This window comes from Haliaeetus leucocephalus, unplaced genomic scaffold, assembly GCF_000737465.1.
Source record: "Haliaeetus leucocephalus isolate CR32 unplaced genomic scaffold, Haliaeetus_leucocephalus-4.0 Scaffold450, whole genome shotgun sequence".
NCBI classification, from domain to species: domain Eukaryota; kingdom Metazoa; phylum Chordata; class Aves; order Accipitriformes; family Accipitridae; genus Haliaeetus; species Haliaeetus leucocephalus.
In genome coordinates, this window is record NW_010972886.1 from 20,236,050 (window position 1) to 20,259,258 (window position 23,209).

A 23,209-nucleotide genomic window follows, 5' to 3' on the forward strand; every position below is an offset into this window, starting at 1 on the left:
GGGGGGGCCCCCCCGCACCTTGGCCGCAGCGGCCCTCTGCCCCCCTGCCACATCCCCCCGCAGCCGCAGGGCCTGGGCCCGGTTGTTGTAGCCCGAGGCGCGCTCGGGCAGCAGGCGTATGGCCTCGCTGAACCGCTCCAGGGCCGTGCTCACATCTCCTGACTCGGCGGCAGAGACGCCCTGCAGCTCCAGGTCCCGGACCTGCTCCAGCAGCTCCGGTGCGAAGGCTTCCCCTGTGGCGGCGTGAAGGGGAGGCCTTGGCCGGGGAAGTGGCCAGCACCAGGACAGCCCAGGGGGCGCAGCCCCGCTGCCCATCCCGCAGCCCCCGTCCCAGCGTGCAGGGTCTGGCCTCGGGCAGGGGCTGCTCCCAGCTGGCAGAGCCACCTCACCTCACCTTCCTCCTGGGCCTCCTCCTCCTCCTCGTCGTCCAGCCCAGGGATATCCCCAAAAGGGGTGCTGGGGTTAAAGATGGTCTGCAGGACAGCCCTGTCATTTGCCGTGGCCATGGTGCCCTCTGTACCGAGACCCCGCATCTGGGCGCCGGCGGGCTGCCTCCAGCAGGTTAATGTTCACACCACTGGCACCGCGTCACCCTTCCCCATCCTATCCCAGCCCTGGCGTGAGGTCCCGCCGCCTGGCCACTTACTGAAGGCAGCGGCCCAGCTGGAAGACCCGCAGCTTCCCACAGTGACCTGCACATGCCGGCAGTGGTGAGCCGGAGCCAAGCACCTTTCTGCTGAAAACCCACCGCTGGCACCGTCCGCGGTAGTTTCCAGGAGGAGCATCAGCGACACAGGGGAAGTGGCTTCTCACCCCTCAAGAAGAAATCGAGAGCAACCCTCTGCAGCAATAAACTTGACATGTTTATTAATTAAACTATCACTTAAATAAAAAAAAGTGCATAGAAAATAAACATGTTTAAAAACTCCTTTTTTTGTTTTTTTACAACTATGTACACATTTTTATTTTTACATTCAGTCTTTTGCAGAGCTTTCAGCATTTTTTTTAAACTATTAAAGTATTTCCTTCTTCCCTGTGACAGGGAGTTAACACTGATGTACTTTAGACACGTTTCCTCTTTTTTTTTTTTTTTTAAAAAAAAAAAAAAAAAAAAACCAGAAGCTTGGAAGAACACAAAAAAAAAAAAAAAAACAGAAGAGATTTGTTATACATGATAAGTTGTCAAGAAATGTATTTCTAGAACATAACCTTGCCTTTGCAGAGCTTTTTTTTTTTGCCTTTTTTTTTTTTTTTTGAAACAATTATTCACCTACCTGTATTTACTAAAGAGACTGTTAAGTTCAATAAAAGAAACACCACAAGTATAGTTCTCGGTTGATAGACAAAGCTACTGTACCTCGTTAAAAAGATACCAGGAAAGCACAGAGCACATTTTTTTTCCCTATATGCAGGTGGTACCCCAACATTCATAACCAAAACAAGAGGAAGAAAAAGAAGAAACCAAGTTGTACAAGTACTGACTGGTAACAAGAAGGGCTGGGAAAGGCCGAGCCGCCTGCTCCCGGCTCCCCGGTCCGGCAGCCCTCGCCCTGGGAGCTGCCGCCTGGTGGGGAACACCCGGTGTGGCTTTCCCGGCCGTCGTTAGCAACTGTAACACAATCCTTATCTATAGTGTTAAGAGAATTAAAAGCCATGGACCGATACTGAACTAGGCTTCGTTACACGGTGCATTACTATATTAGTTCCTATATATATCGTATTTATAGTTATAAAAAAAACTTGCGAGTGTCGCGAGTGGACCAGTAGTATGGGTTTGAATGGCATGATTCTGCACAAAGACCGTCTCGCTGAAGAACCTGGTATTGCTTTGAAATGAAAGAAAACCAGAAAGAAAAGATACCCAGCCCTTTGCAATGACCCGCTTTTCCTTTAAAAAAAACAACACAAAACCCATGTTGGTTTGTACGAAGAAAAATAAACGCCCTAAGGTTCCTTTTTTTTTTTTTTTTTTTTTCAGTATTTCCAGATACCGTGATCTGCGTCAGTCCTTATAAAATATACATTCATACATGGGGAAGCTGTGCCGTGCTCGCCACCAGCCCGGGCGGGACAGGGTCGGGGGGCGGATGGCAGTGAGCCCACGCACTCTCCCCACCGCCGCTGCTGCCACTCGTCCCGAAGGGCCCAGGCTCACTGCGAGGCGCAGCACAGCTTCCCAGGGGTACAGACAGTTTCACTGGCCACAGCGGCTCCCGCTGAGGCAGCCGCGACGGGTATAGCAGCAAAGCAGACAGCCAGCCGGACCCGTGGGCTCGACCGGCCCTCACAGGAGGAGAGATGCCGGGCGCTTGGTTCTCAGGGGGCTCCTGTGGCATGCCACTTGCCCCCAACCCTTCTCTGCTTTTCCCTACGCCAGGTGGCTTTGGGCAGCGTTTCCCAGCCACAGCCGCCTCCTGCACGCAGCCAGGCAGAGGGAACTGATCTGCTTGCTGGGGAAGACGCTCCTCCTCCCCGTCATTGGGATGCAGCTGCAGCGCGGGCAAGAGGAAATGCAGCGGAGCTGAGCTACTCCGACAAATTCATGGGCTTCGCCAAGGCGAGGGCTGGCCCCCAGCACTGCCATCAGAAACAGGAAAGGACAAGGACCGAGAGCGGCTGTGCTCGGGGACACAGGGCTGAGGTCCCCCGGGCACAGGCTCTTTGGCGTCCTCAAGGTATGTGCGTTCCCACCAAACTGTCAGTGCATCAAATCATCTCAGTAACAAATGCAGCGTCAATTTGACTTTTCTTTCAACAGTTATCACCAAATAATCATCACACAGTGCAATAACGAAAGGAAACCGGCAGTTCTCGACCTTCCCAGCGCCGTGTTTCGTTCTCAGGTCAGAGGAAGAGGTCTTGGGCCCGAAGGGCGCGGATTCAGGGCGCCCCACTGCAAGCACTGGGGAGTCAGTAGGCGGCTCCCATCCCTTTCCCACTGACTGCCGAAGCCAATTCAGAGCAGCCGTCCAACCTGCCGGCTCCCGGAATGGCCGCTGATCTACCTGCAGGGACAGCTTGGAAAAGCAAGGGCACTTCCTGTGTTCCCTTCTCCATGGAAAGACTCCTTTGCCTTCAAGAGAGAGACTGCAGGACAAGGCATGTGGCCTGGACCAGTCCCCCAGCAGAAGAGGTATTGAGGGTCATGTCTCTCTCTTTTTATCTCATTTTTCCTTCTAAAATACACAGAGGATGCCGGCGTGGGGCCAGGCAGCATTGGGCCTCCTGCCTGGGTGCACGGACAGTCGTTCAGACAGAGTCAAACTCCTGCTAAGCTGGGCAGTTCTCCCTCCCGCCCCCATCTTGACGGGGAAATACAGTTTAAGGTCCAGCCAAACCTCCTGGAAACAGTTACTGAAGTCAAAAAGGCAGAACAAGAGTAAAAAATAAAAATAATGTGTACCCCCCCACACTCTGGAGAAAGGATCAGACTATGTCCAGCCATGTATTTCCTATAACCGTCCTATGAAAATAAAAAAAATCATTAAAAAGAGATTCTCTTAAATTAGGATAATACCACTGTTTAAAAAGCCTCGTCATAAGTGCTTTCCCCTATGAAGTGCTTCTCATAGAAAAATATACAAAATATATTTACATTTATAAAACCTTAAATACTAAACTGTAAACAGAACAGAGTAAAATCCAATGTCATCGTTTGTTAGGCTTGGGGCTTTTTACGTCTTTCTCTGTGTTTTGTTTTGGAGGCGCAGAGCGGACCCAGACGGGAGGAGGACTGACGCTGCTTTAACCAGGACAACAGCATCTTTTGATTGGCTTGAAACAAGCTTGGTTCCTCAGCTACAGCAATTTCCACCATGCCAATCACTCATTTATTCCCTGTGCGCTTCTGGATGCTGCGTGGCACAGACAAGGCTGGTTAGCGTTTGGCCTTGCCTTTGCGGAGAACTTACGCACTGTTTTGGTGCCTCTTCCCCTGCCTTTCGGGAAGATGACGTGACTACACCCGGAAGACGCAGCACGACAGGTGCCTGCCTACAGGATCGCTCCTTTGTCTCCCCACCCAGCCCTAGGACACTGCAGCGAGGCCCAGCAGAGTGAATCCTGTGGGAGCCTCCACGCAAGTCCTCCCTAGCTCCTGCTCTACAGAGGTACGTGGCCAACCCCAGAGCTAGCTCACACTCCCCATCTCTCCCTAGAGATGTCTGTCCCTTGGACAAGCTCCATGGTGGCAGAGAGGCCGCTGGCTGGAAGCAACTTCACCTTGCTGGGCAGAGGAGGAAGCCAGCTGCTGGAGACAGGACTGGGGAAAAGACCACTTCCCTCTGACAGAGCCAGAGACGGAGGGCACTGTTGAAAGGAAGCCTTCGCTCACAAAGATTGACAGCGCCATTAACTGTTGGCACAAGCCCCCTCTCCACCAATGAATGCCCGGAATTCCCCTGGGCTCAGGCAGGCATTTTGGAGCCAAGCGCTAGCCAAACCCTCTTCAGTCTAGTCGCAGGCTGCTCTGTTCCACTCCCCCCAGTTCGCCCTTCCCAGATGAAACCAGCCGAGTCAGACCCGTGCAACGCACCAGCTTCACCAGCTGCCCCCGTGCTGTGCAGGACGCCAGCTGGCTCACCAATAGTGTTTTGGGGACGCAGAGCACAAGGAACCACAGACATGCGCACAGTCCTCAGGGTAGCTGGTTGGCGGGGTGCAGTCTCTCTCCCTGGGGGGTAAGCTCACTCAAACACCATGCTACCAAACTTCTGACCCAGCCCTTGAACGAGGCGGAGGAGGAGAACTCCGCGTTCACCACTCTGAGCCAAGGGACGGAGAGGGATAGAGGGACAGGACCCATGATCGCTCCCCTGCGCTTGGGCCTGAGCCAACCTCCCCTCCCCTCTCCCACTCATTAGGCCCACGCTGAGAAACAAATACCGGGGGCAGGGGGAAATGAGAATAGCAAAAACATAATCACGCTGAGGATCTTCTCCGGTCACCCGTGTCTTTCACAAGGGTAAGTGTGCGCATGCGAGACATGAAGATGTGGACTCTTGACAGAGAAACACAGCCGCCAGTCAGGTCCCTGAGCCCAGCTGATCTTTGTTCCTGCCTCCGGCCTCCCCGTCCCGTCTGAATGGCCAGGGAGGGATTCACGTGAAGCTTTGGTTCGCCCCAGGCCCTTCAGGGCTCACTTGCAGCTGATGGAAGTCCTAGTTTAAAAACTTCCTGCACTTCTTGGCGCCGCAGTTGCAGGGCAGTTTGTTGCTGGCGTCTTCAATGGGGAACTTGTAGTCGTACGTGAGCTCTTCCCCCCTGTAGATTTTGCGCATGGCGAAGATGACGATGTGTTTCTGGCCATCGATGTTGATGACCCGGGAGTAGCAGTTGGGCTCACAGGAGTGATTGATGAAGCGGGCCGCGTTCCCGTGCATGGTGGCATCCACCACTTCAGAGTCATCAATGCGGAACATGTAGCAACCGATCCCCTAAGCAAGGAGGACAGAAAGAGGGTTACCTCAGGGAAGTGGAGACAGAGCCACCCTAGCAGACAACCTAGCTCGTGATGGCAACCAAAAGTCAAGCCTTCGAGAGTATCTGCAACCTCTCTTCACTTGTTTTCATAAGCTCACGCTTGAACCTTTTCGTCCCCATGCTCTTTGGCTCTGCAATGCTAACATTGGACTGAGGCCCTTCCCAGCCCACAGCAGAAAACAAGAAGCGCCTCTAGAGCTCCAGCAAGAATGGAAATACCCTGAGAAGTCTGTAATCCCAGTTCATGATGTTCCAAACGCCGTTTTCATGTAAGCCTGTCCTACCTTCACAGCCACTTTCTAGCTCTCCCAAACTCTTTAAGAACTTCTACAAAAGCCCATAACTCACCTTACTGTCGTAGTATTTCTCTCGTTTGTCAGTGAGGATGGAGCGAATGACATTGCCTGAATATTCGATCACCATCTCACCTGCATCGATGTTCCTTTTGCAGAACAGACCCCGGCCATGGATGGGAGACCTAAAAAGTCAACATGATAAGCGAGTATTTCAAACGATACAAGCGAAGCTCAGAAACCTAAAATTGCAAACACTGCAGAAAACAGGTTATTTGTTACAAGGATTGCTGTGGTATCATTACTCTTCTATAATGTAACGCTAACAAGAACAATACTAGGTCTCTCCTGCTCACTCCTGAGCACGTGCCTTCGCTATCACCAAGGTAAGCCAGCAAGGAGTAAGTAGTTTGTGCTGACTTTTCAAATACATAACTCAGGCAGGGGGAAGGAGGAGAGAAAAACCCCAAACATGCTTCTTCCCCTCAATTTTGCAGCCTGACTTCACAGAAGGCTTCCACTTTTCACAGTTCCCTGTCCCAGAGGCAGCAGTACCAGAGCAAAACCATACCTGTAGACACCAACTGCCTCCTTGGAGGTCTTCTTCAAGTGTCGGAAGCGCATGGGCATTGGCAGATCCATACTAGTCGCCCTCCTAGAACACAGAGACGCTGCTAAGTGATGACCTTTATTTGAGAGTCTGTGCCATGTATTATCTGGGATACTTTCCAAGAGATAATAATATAGATACTGTGACACTGCAGCCCACTGAGAACACAATCAAAATTAATTCAGTGTTTGTATACACAGGTAAAAGATAATTTCCTCCCTTTTCTGCTCAAATGCTCATCAGATTGTTTTACATTAGCAAGGAAAAGAAACATTCAAAGGAAGACTGGTCTGGTGGTCACCCTCAGCTGTCAGTTCTCTTGCTGTTGTAGGTGTCTCCTCTATATTTGTTAGTGCTTGGTAGCTTTCAAGATTTAAACAGCACCTCAAAGAATGCAGCACATAACTAAGCCTGATCAGCTTGTTGTAACAGCACAGCGTTATTTTCCCCTTTGAACCTTTAAATCCTGCTGCATACCGGGCTGATTTCAGCTGTACTTCTTCCTCTTCCTCATCATTTGGGTTGTATTCTGGTGGCTGTCGGTGTTTAGAAGCCAAGAAATTAAACATATCAAATGCAGATTTCCTGCAATTTAAAGAGAGGAAAGGAAGTTTGGTTTACTGACTGAAAAGAAACACATGGTTGCCACAACAGTTTGACATGTTTACTGCTTTACACCTTCTCTGGTCTGTCCTCTCTTAAAGCCTTCTATGCATCAGGGTAACACACGACAGTTTCTGAGAACCGTGAATAAAAGCACCAGCCAGGAAAGCTTTGTTAAACAACGCAATGGTCAACAAAGTGGCACAGAAGAACATGCAGACTCAGAAGATGCAATGTAGTCGATTTACATGCAGAAGTTGCTAACATTGCTTTTTAACTAAGAGCTTTAGTGCTGTAGAGATTTGTTGTTATGCCCTGCCATGGCGTCAGTTAGTTGAGCAAACGGGCTGTTAACCTTACCAATGACAAAGCTCACACTTGCCTCAGGTGGACTTCAGCCCTAGCAGAGCCATGTGGATTCAGAGGAGGTTCGTTGGCCTCCTCTGGCTTATGAAATCTGAACTTGTAGTTGTGGCAGTGCTTTGCTCCATACAGCTGCTCAATCAGGAACACGACAGTATCGTGGATGATCCCCAGCATCCTCAAACCATTCACACCTGGAACAAGAAACAGAGCACGCAAAAAAAAAAAAAAAAAATCCAACTGACAATGCAGACTTGGAGAAGGAGGACACAGCAGCGTGTTAAATACAGCTTGTGTGCTAGCCTGCAATTTTCACAGGAGCACTGCATTAGCTAGTTCATTCCCCATAAGAGTTTTCAATTATTTAATCGGGAAGAAATTACCCTCCATAAAGCAGTTAGGAGCTGAACTAAAACTCTTAAGACTCTGAACCCTAAGATGCTCACAAGAAGATCTGTTTGCTCTCACACCTTCAAAAGCACAGTAGAAATGAGTTTGGCACTGGATATTACCTGCAAAAGACAGCTGTTTCAGGCGGGCATTAGAACGAGCTTCTTGAACTTTGTCAGTCAGTGACTTCCACGCATCTGCAGTCACATAAACAGAAGACGAGATAGTGAAGGAGTATCCGAGTGCTGGGGACTGAGGATTGCCAAAACAGGGGCCTTGCTATGCCTCTTATTTTGCCGCTTCTTATCAGGTTTCCAGTGAAACAATATACCATCGGTAGACTGCTATGTACGTGTGCAGTATGCTGTTTTCCAACAAAATGATCGTATTTAAATAAGCTAATTGCAGAATACAAAGTTTGCATCCTTTCATGGGCCATAAATTAAGATCCTCAGATCCCATTGCTTCCATCCTCTCCAAAATTAATTTTGGCATAAAGGGAAGTAAGCGTCTTCAGCAACTGGTCCGGAGGAAAAGTCTAGATACCCTACTGCCTGACTGACCCACACTGACTATTTCTTGACAAAATATGGTTCAACTCCACTGGTCAATTGATAAGCCTAAATGGGACAATGATAAAAAAAACCCCAACACCAAACTTTTTCAATACAATCCAGACATTGCTAGGAACTAGGACTGTTCCAGGGTCATAAATCAAGAAATAGGTTTTCGGTATTTTTTAAATCTATAAAAAAGCACGTAAGAGATCCTCAGAAGTCATAATTTTACTTCTAGCAAGGAAAGCTAAACCCAGTACAACCAAAACCACACACAGTTCTCACCTTCAATGCTTTCTGCGCAGATCTGAAAACCATCATCACTAGAGATCTCAAAAACCAAACCTTTCTTTGGTTTCTTCTCACCAAGACACTCTTTCCTCTTTTGTTCTTGCTGAAGCCAAAACATAAGTGGGGAGCTGAAAGTGCTCTCTTCTTCTTCGAGCGCTTTTGAGCCTAGAAACGACAGAAGCCAGCATGAAGATGGAAATTGGTCAGAATGGTGTTTTTCCACTGGTTGTTCCACAACTGAAAATTACTAACTTGCTTTTTGACCAGTAAATCAGTCCAAGAAAAAAATCTAGACAGTGTTGTAGTAAGAGTGTGAAATCTCAAGTGCTGGAATTTCCACAGACTAAAAATAGAGACATAACTATTTGTCGAATGCCTATTAATAGCAAACAAACCTTTCCTCCCTTCAAAGCAAGAATAACATGACTTAGCTCTGAGATTTTTCTTGAGAGAACGAGACACACAAAAATCAAAACTTCAAGGTACTAATTTCCCAGTCCTGGAGAATCCCAAGACTCGGTGCTTTTGAAGAAGCGACATACCTGCATTTTCTTGCTCATCTGTTGAGTTTTGTGTTGATTGAGATTCTGGGAGGACTGCCGTTTGCCTTCGGAGGGAAGGAAGTGAACGTGAAGAAAAATATTTAACTACCTACCTAATTGCCTCAGCAGCCCTGAACACTCACCTACAAATTATGAGAACTAGACAGAGGTAGAAGAACCTTTTTCTAGATGGCATGTTCTAACATCAGTTCAATTGGAAACAAACAAGTAAAAAGATTCTACTCAGTAGCATTTGTTTTTGAGGCATCTATTGGTCTGTGGGTAGCAGCCTAATTTAAGACAATCTGTGACTTTTCTTTGTATTAGCCCTACTCAGTAATAAGGCGTATGCTAACATATGATCAGCCAGCACTGTATGAGTAGCTGTCTTCTCAGCCAGCAGTAAGCTTCCCAGAGCTATATGCAACTTAATTGAAAAAAAGGCTCTATATTGCAACTAAATGTGACCGCCCATTCCAAACTGAAAGCTCCCAAGATATTTAACTAGCAAAGTAAGACTTCTCACATTCTCTGTATAAATTTCCTTAAGCTCAAGCAAGCACAATCTGATGGAATGGTGTGTTTAATGCTTACCCTGAAGATTGGCCACATTGTTTCTGTGATGGCTGATCTACGCTTGCTGCATCCTGTGTATCTGCCTTCATAGCGGGACTCCTGGAACAGAAAGGTTTAGGAACATTCAGAATACCTGCCAAGCTGTATGTGCCATAAACGTGACTGGAAAGTGCTAAGAGATCCACTCGGAGCTGCCACGAGCAAATTCAGCAGTTCAGCAGAACTAGAGAAGTAGGAACAACTGCTCCTAAGATACAAGGAACCAGATCACGCTTCCAGCATCACATCAGAATCAAGACTTGCACTTCAAGAGGAAGGAGGAGAATGAATCCGGGTGCAAGAGAAACACGCCTGAGCAACCATAAGCAAGGAGCTCAGGAGTCAAGAGATGCATGGTGGAAGGTGGACACAGACACAGAAAACTTTTACAAACTAAAACAAATTGGCAAGTGTCAGCAACACAAAAAAAACTATTTTAAAAGATTAAGCTGTCTAGAGTTTTGGATTAACGTTTTAAGAATCAGACTTATTACAAGACATTAAGATGATCAGGTAATTACACAAGTGATGTGCAGTATTTCTCAGTTACTAAAAGCTGGATGTTACTGTCTTTTAGTACCAGCAGTCATTTTGGAGAGTTCTCTCAGGCAGCCAGGATTGAAAGTCAGCGGTGCAACTTCTTTGGTGAAATGCATAATTGTTGGCACTGTCATACTAAGACACGGCTATGGACTACATCGATAAAACTGTCTAGTTCTGCATGTAAAACACAGACCCAGACCAGCAGCTCTTATTCTCTCTACAGATCCGTATTTCAAAGAGTCAATTCAAATGTCATTTTAATTTAAGGTCTGGAAAGTAATCCTCTACTGCGAGAGACAAGTTCATACTCTGCTGTCCTGACAAAGTAGAGTGCAAGATTATCCCAGTTCCTCCTGCCTGCAGGGACTGAAGAGGAGGAGAAGAGGGGCAGGAAGAATAAACCGCACGTTGGAGAGGCACTAAGCTCACAGAAAGGCATGCAGTTTAAATTCTGTAATCAGAATGACCAAGGCAACACCGTAACACTGTGTCATTTTGGTGCCTTAGCACACTGCTGATAGTACAATTAAAACTTCTAGAGCACTTACACACATTAACAACATAAAGGAATAGAACCCATCACCCTTTTGAGTGTCATTTTCTCTACTGATACCTCTAAAACACTCTTGAATTTGCCAGAGCTGTCAATGATGAATAATGTCCTCATAACCCTGATCCTCAAAGCCTTACGTTTTTCATCCTCCCCTTTCCAGGGGTAAAAGCTCTGTCGACTCCTTTAGATACCTGCTTTCTACTGGCAGCTGAGGTTTTTACCTTAGAAATTTTCAGAAGGAAAATTTATTGTAGAAACTAGTGCGAGATTCTTTCTTATAGTGTTACAAAAGCTCAGGGATGAGCAAAACCAAACACTCCTCTTACCCTGTAGCCGAGACCTGGGGTACAGCAATGGCCCCTCTGTCGGGAATGTGTGCTTCAGAGGAACTGGTCCACACGTGAGAAGTTTTGTGCTTCTTTCCATTCCCTTTGTCTAATGATGGCTGAATGCGTTTGATTTTTGGCTTCATTTTTGTAGGACCCAGCACGGAGCTACTTGCAGACTGCTGACCAGATGACGGGGAGCCTCCAGGAGATGCTGAACTAGCATGCATCACCGATGAGGAAGCCTTGTTTTGTTCAAGTCCGGTACTATTGGGAACATCAACCAGCTGCGGAAAGCTTGACAACTGCGTTGTTGCCGAAGCTGTGCCAAGGTCCAGCTGGGAGGAAGCAACCCCGGTTTTGCTGGCTAGGAGTTGTGTCATATGCTGAAGCTGGTAAGAGCCTTCTGGGTCAGTAGATGATGGAGCAGCTGTCATGCCCATCGTCTGTGCTGAAGGCAGAACACATATGCTCGATGCAGCTGTCATTGCTGCCGTAGATGGAGTTTGGGACGCTCCCAGTTGTGAAAACATCCCAGAACTTGGCGGTAAAGTCATGTGCTGCTCCTGAAGACCAAGGCTTTGCTGACTTGCTTTGATCAGGAGGTTGCTTATCGAACCAAGGTCCCCTAATAACCCAGGGCTAGTTAACGTTACCGAACTTTGTCCCAAAACGTGACCAGGAACCGACCCACCAGTAGAAGGGGCTGCTGTGGCCTGCATGGATACGACGTTCAGTACCGAGGAACTCGATGCTAGGCCTGATACAGGCCCCGCTGGGAGGTGACTGGCATCTGGCCCGATGACACTGGGAGATGTGCCAACTGCAGTAGTGGTCCCACCTTGCGGGAGCAAAGATGTTTGCTCAAAATACATGACCCCAGACTTAGACCTTTTGATAATATTGGGGACGGTTCTATGGGATGTTGAATTTGCAATGGTTCCCAAATCCAACGGGTGGTTGGAAATTTGGGAAGGAGCAAAATTAATTAAGGTCATGTTAGAGACCATATCAGGAGGAGCTATAGCAGAAGGGGTTCCAGAGGGAGCCAGCTTCTTATTCTTCCGTGACTGCAGGCGAGATATGGGCCGTTTCTTGCCCAGGGCAGCAGCTGGTGTAGTAGCAGTGGTACCAAGGTCTGTCCTCTGATTAGCTTCAGACACTAAGAGCTGAGGATCAGGGGGTGGCTGCACACCGATCAGAAGACCTGGCGAAGGACTGCTGATGTTTGGTGGGAAGCCAGTCTGAGTGGCTGTGGAGAAGGGATGTATATGCTGGTGATGGGACATGGGCAGCAACCCCTTGCTCGTGGGAGGGAATAATGACTGAGATGAGGGCAAGCTTGGGTTTAATCCAGTGGTCAGTGTGAGCCCGCTCCCCATGGGCCCCAGCACCGAAGCGTTGGTCTCCATCACACTCTGTGCAGAACTAACAGAAGGTGTTAACTGAATCTTTTGAGTAACACCATTGGGAAGAGTTTGGAGGACGTACAGTGGCTGCATGTTTTGATTGACTACCAGAAGTTTTTCTGCGGCTGGTTTGAGGTGGGGTGGCGTTGTCTGCACTGCAGCATTGGAGATCTGCGAGGGGCCAGGACTGTCCGTGGAGTTTGGCACGTACTTCTGGCTCTGGAGAGGAACGGTGGGCGATACCGGCACCTGGATACCTGGAGTCCCGCTGTTTCTCGTTAAATCCTGGTTGCTGCTGTGTCCTTGCTCGACGGGGCCGCAGGGTGGGCTGGCTATGTGCTCGGCATCTATGTGACCCTGGATGAAGTGATCAGGAGTCATGTGTCCTTCGGGGCTTGGGTCTACTCCTGGACTCAGGAGAGCCGTGTCACCTTCCCCCGAGGCAGATTTTTCTGTGACCGTCACTCTCTTTTCCCCAGACTCCGTGGAAGGCAAGGCAAGCATCGACCTCTCTCCCGAGGAGGACAGCGAAGACTCTGAGATGACAGCGAGCCTGTTGTGATTTTGGCTGGGCACCGTAGGGCTGCGAGTGGTCAGAACAGAGAGATCAGAAGGAAGCTCTAGTGGCAATTCAAACTGCTCCTCTGCTGATATGGAGGAAGAGACACTGCTATCCACCGGCTCGGCTGTTGGCAGCTGCTGGGAGAACACCTCAAACAAACCCATATCCTTGCCACGGTTGCTGTCAAGACCTAGACCTTCTCCGAGTGTTAGAAGTTCAGATGATGAGGACTCCGGGCTTTCTCCCAGTGCCTGCATAGATGGTGTGTTCTTTAGTACAAAGTCCATGATGTCGGAAGGGAGGATGTTCCCACAGTCATCGCTGTTGTTATTGTCTGAGTCGGATTTCAGAAGTTCTGTGTTAAAAGTGTCCAGTAAGTTCTTGTCAGAAGGTGTGCTTGCATGAGCCCTGCGGCTCGTTTCCAACGAGCTCAGCTGAGCTTCCAGCGAATCCTGACCTTGTGCTTTAACCCTGCTCACAGGATGGCAGTTATCCATCTTTGGGTCAGTTTTGTGGACAGTGGAGCTCTTGGTGACTTGTACTTTCTCTCCGGCTTCTTCAGTTCTATCTAGCTTTAAGTTCTCTGTTCCGTTTTCTTTACCACTCCTTTTAGTTACTTGACTGACTTTTCTTGTTGTTGCCGTGACACTTGTATCACTTTCAGTTCCATCATCCACACCGTCTAGCTGTGAGATTTTTGGGAGATCGCACTGCTCCTCCTCCCTGAATAAGTTATGGGATGCAAGCCTCTCCTCCGTGTTCGAGGAAACCACCGTTCTAGTGAAATTATAGTAGTATAAGTCATCTTCATCTGATGTGCTCAAGTCATCCGCGCCATCCACTTGTCCTTCTGCAGACCTCTTGCCTCGCTTCTTTCCAGTTGAGTTACTGTAGAAGGGAATGTCTTCCTCTCCGTAAGACCTCACGCCATACAGAGGAGTCAATCCAAAGAACATATTGGATCTGGCCCGAGCACTTCTCCGTGGATACCTCCGCTTGTATGAGCCTTCCTCTTGAGCTTTAGTTCCATCCTGGAGCATCAAGCTGTTATCTTGCACGGGCAAATTTTCATATGCATTGTTCTGAGATTCCTGTGCTGGTGCTTCATTTGGACTTCCCTGAACTACAGGGTTATCTTCTGGGCTTTCTGAAGTTGAGGAGGGCTCTGCTAAAGTGGACAGTTCTGCCGCTGCAGACTGAGGTTCAGCATCACTTTCCTGCTGTGCATTTTTAGACTGGTTTTCGCTTTCCATCTTGAGAGGAGTCAGGGTGACTTTAACGGTGCGTTTTCTAGGTGCCTGAGGTTCCTTTGAGGCCACTTCGATCTGCACTGCAGAACCTTTAGATGGCCCTTGTGAAGGTGGAGACTTCTCTCCAGCTTTTTCAGCAGGAATATTATTACATAACCTCTGGCTAATTTGCTCAGTTGCCAAACCCTGATTACCAAATTCTGGTTTCAGGTTTCCCTCATCACTGCCTACTGCTTGACTTGAATCTGTAAGAGATTTCAGGGAATGCTTCTCTTTAAAACTATCTTTCATTAACTTTTTCCCCTTCTGACGCCTGTCTCTAGGGGCAGAAACTACCTGCTCACTTGCTGCAGGAGATCTGCTGTTTACTCCAGCAGACTTCAAGGTTTTCGCATCCATCTCATCAACCACCGTCGTTTTCTCTGGCTGTACAGGTTCCATGTGCTGATCTCTGTCTTTTCTTGGGCCCCTCTGATGCAAAGGTGGAAAGGGTATTGCTTCTTTGGAAGAAAATGATCCTGAACATTCTTGAAAGGTTCCTATTTTAACATTCATTTCTGCACCTGATGAACTGGTTGGTTGAGCGGACATTTTGGAGTTTCCTCCAGAAGCAAAACTATGAGCTGAATGATCTGGGTCCTTTGAGGTTGGCATTTTCATCTTCTCTCCCTTAGAAGGCGCACCTTTGGCTATCAAATCTGAACTGCTAGAGTGTTTTCCTTCTGTAGACTGAGATGCATCCAGCTGGTAAATTTTACTTCCACTTGTAGCTGCTGTTTTCTGGGAGCCTGAACCAGTAGAGCAACTTTGAACAGGAGCACTTGGAGCACCTGCATTCACGGATCCCACAAAGCGGTCAGTACTTTTGATGCTCAGTTCATGTTCTGAAGACGACCCCATGCTGGAAACTGAAGATACACTGTGCCTGGAGTAAGTGTTCCCACCTCGCGTAGGGGAAGTCATCCGGAGTTTTGATTGCTGCTGTGACAAAGAGGAGGTGCTATGTCTCCTAGAACCAATGCTCTTAAGTCCAGAGGATAGCAAAGGATCTCCTACTGTCACTATTTCATGGGTCACTGGGGTAGGACTTCCTGAGAAAATAAGGCAAGAAAAACTGTCAAGTGATCTGAAACCTTCACAATCAATGCATACACAATTCCTTCATAAAAAACACAAGAAATTAAAAACCAGCAAAACCTTTCAGCCAAGTAGCATTAACATCATGATGATACTTGAGATAGGTATTGAAAATCTGATACCGTCAATCAGTATCTCAGGGTTCTGTATCTCAACTTTAGATGTGAATTTTCAACATCAGTTTGAAACAAAACGTGACTCATTCATACAGAAATAGTAGCTGAATCACAATACCAGATTTCCGATTCTCTCTGGAAAAATACTGACTGAGGTGATAAAGTCACTAACTTACACTACAGCTCTTCTGTATTACTGCTCTAATATTGCTCAAACACTGCTTTCTTCATCCTAGGGGAATTTTTGTTTCAGTCCAGCAGTTTGTGACAGGCCATCTCTACCGTGTATTTTCAGAACTTTCCTCCCCTCAAACCTATTGCCATTTCACTATTTTCCCTAGAAACAGAAAACTAAACACCACATTCTGAACGAAGCCAAAAAAGACACAAACCAAACAAAAAATATTTCAAAAACAAACAAAAAAACCCTCCCCAAAACCCAAAAATCGAAGTCAGCAGCACTTGGCAATACCTGCAGAGGGTAACGGCCTAGAGCCGGGAGACCTCTGGGTGGATGGGTAACTTGGCGTCCTGATCCTGGGACCCTTTGAGACCACTGGATAGTAACAGGAACTAGAGGTCTGAGAATGCAAGGGACGATCCGGTGATGGTGGGTTTACAATTTCAGGTGTATTTCGGCTGTCTTTAGGTAGAGTTTCTGTTGGTGTATAGAAGAGAAACAACAGTGTAAGCCATCACTGGATTCTAAAATTGATGATCTGATAGGGCATATATTACTATCAGGTTTCACTTGGAGAATCAGGGTATTTGTTAAATAAACACAAAGATTACTGCTTCCTTGCCATCAGATAATGTCTGTTTTCTTCCCCTAAGAACATTTAAAATACTTGCAGCAATACAGTAACTCTCAGCTTACACATGAAATTCCATTACATTTTAATAAAGTTTAAGATTCTATGTTTACAATGAAAACTATTGTAAACGTTTTAAAAATATTCCACAGCCTCACCTTCTGGGAACTGAAAAGGATAGGGTTGAGATTTTAAAATTTTTTTTTTTAACTCAACTATGGATCCAGAGAAAGCAATCTGGAAAACCAGAAGCAGCGTAGTACTACTATTCAACATGGTGTTTAACAACCCCCATATTACAGACTGACACTGACATTTGAATTACAATTTGAAGTTTTAGGTCACTAGAAAAATCTCAGATCTGTAGACTAGAAAGCATTACTACAGTAGTTTTCCTTTGCCTCAAGTTTTCAAAGTTACCAGTACTCTCAGGAGCTTAGCTCTTTTTTTTTTTTTTTTAAAGTCTTAAGACACTGTAACATAATTTGGAAGCCTGACGTGGGTTCTAGTCCAAATCCATTGAAGAGACACAGGTCCTAGCCACTACCTGGCTTTCTGGGAAGGATACACTACAGCAAAAACATGTAGAGAATATACTTTTTAAAAGTCCTTAAAAGATTACCTGTAAGGGGAACTGGGCTATGGGCAATTGTTCTGTTATCATCATGCTCTACAGTGCTGTTGATGTCAGGTTCTACGACTGGAGGTCGGCACTCCATAATCTTGCAGGTATACACACAGCGCTTCCTGGCATCTGTTGTGCTCCAGTACACCCTGGAACACCTGGAAGATAATTCAAACATAAAACAATTTACTCAACAGTCAAGTAAACCTCAGCATTCCTATTTTAGATTTTCAGTTTCTCAAAATTGCAGGGGACAAAGGCTTCCTGGCACAACATGCTGCACACCTAGCTTAATCACAAGACTCCTGAACAGTGCATAAAAGCTACAGCCATTTTTGACTTCAGCGCTGGTTTGGCATCTAATACACTAAAAGACATCTAATCATGAAACAGCTTATACTCACTGATAGCCAATGGGAAACAACTTATCTTCACAGTCTGAGAGGTCATTCAGAATTCCTAAACAGTCTATCGTCATTGAACCTGAGCAGAAAGTGGAACAGAACAGTTCTGTGAACCAGATTCCAGCACGAAAGGTGCATCAAGTGTCCAGAGACTAGATCTTACCAATCATCATGTGGATATTCTCTGGTTCCAAGCCACTAAGAAATTTTCTTCTCAGACTGATCCCTTCAAAGTCCACAAAAACTCTCCTAAGAACTTCAAACCCATTCTCGGGAACCACCTGGAACAAGAATCCACAAAACTACTCATTAATTTTAAAGGAATCACCATGTGTGCGCTACGCAGTCTAACTCAATCCTCACTTGGTCTTTTGGTTTTCGAACTGCCACATGGTACCACTTGCCAAACTTGCCCATGCCAGTTGTATCACTGACTTCTTTTTAACAGCACTGCGGTCCAGCCCTTGCTAGCAAGGAACACGTTCAACCTTAATTTCTAAAAAGTGCTCATAGTTGCAGGCTAACCCCACCTTCAGACAAGGCAGGGTGCAAAAGAAGAGTCTCACCTCTCCTTTGATCAAGTCACGATGCCTCTGGCAGTAAACTTTCTTATCGTCCAGAAAGACACAGTTCTTGGCTCGCGAGCACATAAAATGATAGTTACTTGTACAGGAAGTGAGGCAGCAGCCTACTGTGGCGCCCGACTTCTGGCAGAACTCACATCTCTACAAAACCAAAAAAAAACCAAAAAACAAAAAACAAAAAAAAGTTAAAAATTAATCCCTTCTAAAACTGGGCTACCATTACTGTTGTCAGTTGTTTTTTTTCAGCACAGGCAGAGTTTAGAGTAACGCCTGACCTCCCACTTCATTGCTGTAACATTTCACTACCGTGACTCACGTGCACAAGTGAGACATGGAGGAGGAAGTGAGATGAAGAAGGATCCCTCACACACAACAACAACTGCATTTGCAGTTGGTTCCTCCAGGCCTCAGACTTTCTTGCTTGTACTCCATATCCAAGTGTCATATTTGCAAGCTTCACCAATTAATATGTCACTATTTCTCCTGCACAGAGTATTCCCCACGTGGGCAGCTTACTACTGGCTAAGAGCAGTCCCATTCCACTGCTTATGCTGTTTTAGTAAGTATTTAGGATGACATGATGCAATATTAAAACAAAACTTGGACAAACTAATTTCTAGTCATGCTTCCAGTCTCATTTCATTCTTCTGGAAAGTAAGCAACAACCAACTCACAATAGGAAGATTATTTTGTTTTCTAAGACTGCTTGGGAGTTCAGAAAAAAGACACCACCATCATCTTTTTGCAGTATTTAACAGAGTAGCTACATACAAGCTAGATGTCAAGGTCCTTCATCTATACTCAAACATGAAAATCCTCCTCGATCAACACCTCGAAATGGACAATACTTGCTTTCCATTTTTATTTTATACATACATAAAATTTAACCTAGGTCAAAATACCAGGTACAAACTTGCTCTCTCTCCTTTGAGTACCTCTGCTGTCATGACTTCAGACTGCAACAGAAGATCTGGCAAGTCCTTGTACTAAAGAGATAAGTGTTGGGCTTTAACACAGTATTTGGCCATGCTTTAGATATTCCACATTATTTTTAAAAACAGGTTGTGACTACAGATATGGCATCAACTGCGTAAGGTATAGCACTAGCAACTGAAGACCTTCTGAGAAAAACACGACTCCAATTCTCCCGTTACAAGCTCCTTTTTGTTGCCACAATATTTCTCAACTGAGCAAGGATAAAATAGATTTTCAAGTATCTTCAGTCAGTTCTATCATATATAGTGTCAAAAAAAAAAAAAATTGCACGGAGGGGACAGAGCAGAAAAAACACACACAAGGAATCTTTTAGCTGGGTTCCTGCCTTGGCTCTGTGTAAATCAGTGTGAAGTTTAACAAAGTATTCTTTACTTATACCCACCAGCTGCTTTCCCCTGATCACAGCCATGTGCACGTTTTTCAGAGAACCATCATCATCTTCAAATACTTCTGCTGACCATAAAGCACAGTTCACATGTGTCCATTCGTTTTGGCCAATATAGAGAAGACGTCCAGCATCCTAAAGAACAGAAGGAAACATTCTTTTTCAAATGTTATACGAGACACAGCAATGCACAAAAAGCATCCAGCCTATCCATAGTACTGAGTCTACAGTACTGCTTAAATCAGCTCCTATCAAAATGGGCACGTGCCAGACACTCACATTAGCGCTGTCATCACCGTATTTCAGGCACAATGCGCACTGCCTGTTGTCTTCTACATCCGGAGGTGGGTTAAGTTCAGGACTATCCTCTCTGCTTCTGTCAGAGCCTTATAGTTAAAAGAGAGAACACACTTTATTCTTGAAAGTCAAGGAGGCAAAAATTCATCTGGAAAGACTGTCAGTAAGTGAACAGGGTAGAGAAGCCGAACAGCAGCCTAGTGTTTTCCATAGCCAGCTTGTAAAGCAAGGAAAAGCACACATCAGCCTCTACGCAGCCCTTGTTCTGGGGGAAAAGAGGTAGGTGCAAATGTATTTCTGGGCCCAGGCTCAGCTCAGAAACATCTCATATGTTACAGCTTCCAAACGATTTCAGGTCACAGAGGTCTCCAAAATTCTTCAGTCGCATACAGAACCAATACCACCCTCTCCTTATTACTAGGAGGTTTGGAATGGAGCACTCTGGGTTTGGGACCAATAGTGCTGCAATCTGTTTTCTTACTAGAGATAGGTGGTGTAGGAGGATGTAGAGGAGTTGGTGAATCTGGCTCTCCAGGCCCTTTGGGTTTTGGAGCTGGAATGATTTTCTTCATCAGAGGGGGTTGTTCAGTGCGGTTGTTCTCTTCACGCTCCTGCCACTGAGCATAATTATGGTCAAGCGAAGGGGGCAGCACTGCATTCGGCAACATACCACTGCTGAAATGCAACAAGAAGTCAGCTGTGAGACCTGACTGCACCAGAGGACCTTCTGCCCTGTCTACCAGCGCTACGGACATTCAACATACAGTAACAACTCATTTAATTACTTACAGTCCACACATGCTCTCAACAAAGGCTATGATCGGTCACTTAGATTGCAAGGTTTGTGACGTGGCTGTCTGTTTCTTTTGAGGGTGACAGATACAGGAGGGCCACACCAAATGGGGGTGAGGAAGAGGAGGGGGAAGGAAGGACAGGACTGACAAACCAACACACAATATACCTAGTTCTAAATAATGTTGTTGGTTACTCTGCTTTAGAACAAGGAAGTGTGTACAAAACCTGGGAGTGGGATTACTGTTTAACTTCTAAAAACAAAACAAAACAAAACAAACAAAAAAAAACAGAGAGAGAAAAGAAAAAAGAAAAACAGAAAACCCAACCCCACAAACATGCTCTCTTCATACTTTTTGCTTGGACAGCTGGCAAACCACAGGGTGTCGCAGTCGGACACAGAACAATTACTTACTTGCTTGTTACTTTATTTGGCTCCCAAAATCTGGACTTTTTTACACTAAACCATGGAAAAACACGCTCCATTTGCTGAAGGAAAACAACACTCCATTAGAAATGTTATACAACATACCCAAAAATTCAAAGACATTCAGCCAAGATCTATTGTAAACACACAACTAGTAAGATTTCATTAACATCAACAACTCTGACAATGCATTACTTTATTCCTGGAAATACCCAAGCAATGGTAAGCGTGACGGACCCTTTGGATTCCAACAGCAACAAGCAGTGGTATGATACCAAGCAGATTTCAAAATAACTGTAGTCCAGCTCACCCGAATAAAGAAGGACTTGACCATGCTATTGGCTTTCTTAACTTCCGGCTGCCCTCCATCAGAATTAATGGCTGCTTGAATTATCTTCACAATATCATCGCTAAAATCCAACTACAAGAAAGTCACAAAATTTCACATTAACAGGATTGTCTCTTGTACAGCTACACCATCCACTAATTTTTTAAGGCATCAAATGAGCATGCAGATGACTAGAAGACTGAACCAGAGCATTGACTTAAAAGCAGAAAAATAACTTGGCTGTAAAGAAACAAGCAGCCCTCTGCATTTGCAAACTGGCTGGTAGAACTGGCCCATAACTGTTCACTTCTTCCTTCTACCAGGAGTTGACTGCCAACTGATTTTAAACTGGCTAAGCTAGCTACCTCACAAGGATTTGGCCAAACTCTGGCAACAGCACGTTTGCCTAGCACTTTGCAATATACAGTCTTCCTCAAGATTACAGGCTCCATAGGGAAAAAAGAGGAAAAGGCTTCTCCTTACAAAGAAAACCGACTTGGTCAGCATTTGCATTTTGTGTAAATGACCCCTAAAGACATCATCCCTCCACATGTGAATTATTAGTTTCCAGATAACTGACTACCATCAGTGTCATCTGGCTAGGCCTTCAGTTAGAATTTGCATGTGAAGGATGACCTATCCTGTTTCCATCAACATAAACATCTGACTAAGAGCAAAAGGGGTTTAACCAAGTGTCTCTGCTGGTTGGAGAGTGCCATACAACAGTGTAAATTACATGTCTTTGAGCCAACATTAACATGAGCGCTCGCCAGAATTATTTTTAGGAGAACGTTAACCTGTTTCCTTGTTCATAAAGAAAAGGCTTAAGCACACTCACTTATAAACACCACGGGTCATAAGCCATTCATAGGATCTATTATTAGAGCAGAACACTAAAACTTTGACATACCACTGAAGTGTAACCTCCTTGATCCATTTTTCTTTTCACTCCTTCCAGATCCAGAGGTTGCTGCTCCTCCTGCTTACTGACTTCTGTTAGGACAGGTGGATCAGGACCTTCAGGAGAGCTTCTGGATGGGATACTCTCTTCTGTCTCAGGATTTAAATCAGGTGGTTTTGCTGCCTGTTAACATCAGCAACCAGAGTGACATTGGCTATTGAAGTGTGGCTGCTACTCATGACACTCCCACGCACATTTATCAGCCCAGAGATTCTTGCTAACATGAAAGGAGACTCAAGTTCTGAATTCCTGTCCAAAACGTAGGGACAAAAATTAAAAGCTCTTAACCAGCTTTCTGCTGCTGACTTGTAAGGCACACAGCAGAGCAGAGTGATCACCTATAAGGATCAAACTCATTTTTCAGAAGTCTCATTTCTGAATATATATTTCAAGACTAAGATCCTGTTCTTCTGTCAAAAAAGCACCTTCACCATCACAGAGATAAATCCTCCCACTCCTTAAAGAACGTTACCCTATTTTTTTCTTTAGCTTCACAAGTCATATCATAAATACCCACTTCTTTGTTTCCGTAGGAAAGAACAAAAGAAAGAAAACAAAAATCACAGTACATATTGCTCTAAGTACGATAAAGACATTTTTGCAGTAGAATGCATAGCAACACCAGAATTCAACTGAATGCCAGGCAACACTTCAGGCCAGCATATATTAATAGGATGCAAGGCTCCAGCTTACCTGTCGATACCGCAGCAAGTGGCTAGTAGTTCTAGAATTCAACAGGGCTGTTAAAACCTGCTTTAAGGAAACCTGCAGCTCCTTTTCCAGTGCCAGGCGCCACTCTGCAGGATGCTGCTCTGTACAGTTAATGCAGGTGTATGCTACGCTCTCAGGCAAGTTAGAGAGTATCTCATACATTTCATCTGGAGACAAAAAAAATAAAGTAACAGTCTGAACTGCTTTACTGAAGGATGAACATAGGGAAAAACACCTACTCTGCAC

General features: G+C 45.8%; 2 protein-coding genes across 6 annotated transcripts in view; both read right to left on the bottom strand.

Annotated features, from left to right (window-relative positions):
- Positions 1–506, bottom strand: part of TTC36 (tetratricopeptide repeat domain 36) — an 847-nt gene extending 341 nt beyond the window's left edge. The window contains exons 1-2 of the mRNA XM_010574950.1: positions 395–506; positions 50–233 (exon numbers count right to left, since the gene is read on the bottom strand). Of these exons, the coding sequence (XP_010573252.1) occupies positions 50–233; positions 395–506 (296 nt within the window). The remainder of the gene's footprint in view (positions 1–49; positions 234–394) is intronic.
- KMT2A (lysine (K)-specific methyltransferase 2A) overlaps positions 1–23,209 on the bottom strand; it is a 52,164-nt gene that overhangs the window by 3,238 nt on the left and 25,717 nt on the right. For 3 of the 5 annotated variants that reach the window (XM_010574946.1, XM_010574945.1, XM_010574947.1), the window contains 22 exons: positions 22,946–23,130; positions 22,202–22,375; positions 21,274–21,384; positions 20,952–21,025; positions 20,226–20,419; positions 19,727–19,833; positions 19,445–19,582; positions 18,049–18,207; positions 17,646–17,763; positions 17,483–17,561; positions 17,076–17,236; positions 16,114–16,299; positions 11,168–15,479; positions 9,725–9,805; positions 9,131–9,195; positions 8,583–8,753; positions 7,863–7,937; positions 7,370–7,544; positions 6,862–6,969; positions 6,346–6,429; positions 5,830–5,959; positions 2,106–5,435 (listed from right to left, as the gene is read on the bottom strand). In XM_010574946.1, coding sequence (XP_010573248.1) covers positions 5,160–5,435; positions 5,830–5,959; positions 6,346–6,429; positions 6,862–6,969; positions 7,370–7,544; positions 7,863–7,937; positions 8,583–8,753; positions 9,131–9,195; positions 9,725–9,805; positions 11,168–15,479; positions 16,114–16,299; positions 17,076–17,236; positions 17,483–17,561; positions 17,646–17,763; positions 18,049–18,207; positions 19,445–19,582; positions 19,727–19,833; positions 20,226–20,419; positions 20,952–21,025; positions 21,274–21,384; positions 22,202–22,375; positions 22,946–23,130 — 7,163 coding nt within the window. In that variant the 3' untranslated portion in view covers positions 2,106–5,159. Of the gene's footprint in view, positions 1–2,105; positions 5,436–5,829; positions 5,960–6,345; positions 6,430–6,861; positions 6,970–7,347; positions 7,545–7,862; positions 7,938–8,582; positions 8,754–9,130; positions 9,196–9,724; positions 9,806–11,167; positions 15,480–16,113; positions 16,300–17,075; positions 17,237–17,482; positions 17,562–17,645; positions 17,764–18,048; positions 18,208–19,444; positions 19,583–19,726; positions 19,834–20,225; positions 20,420–20,951; positions 21,026–21,273; positions 21,385–22,201; positions 22,376–22,945; positions 23,131–23,209 lie in introns of those variants that run through there. The other 2 variants (XR_774842.1, XM_010574949.1) reach the window with 2 other exon arrangements.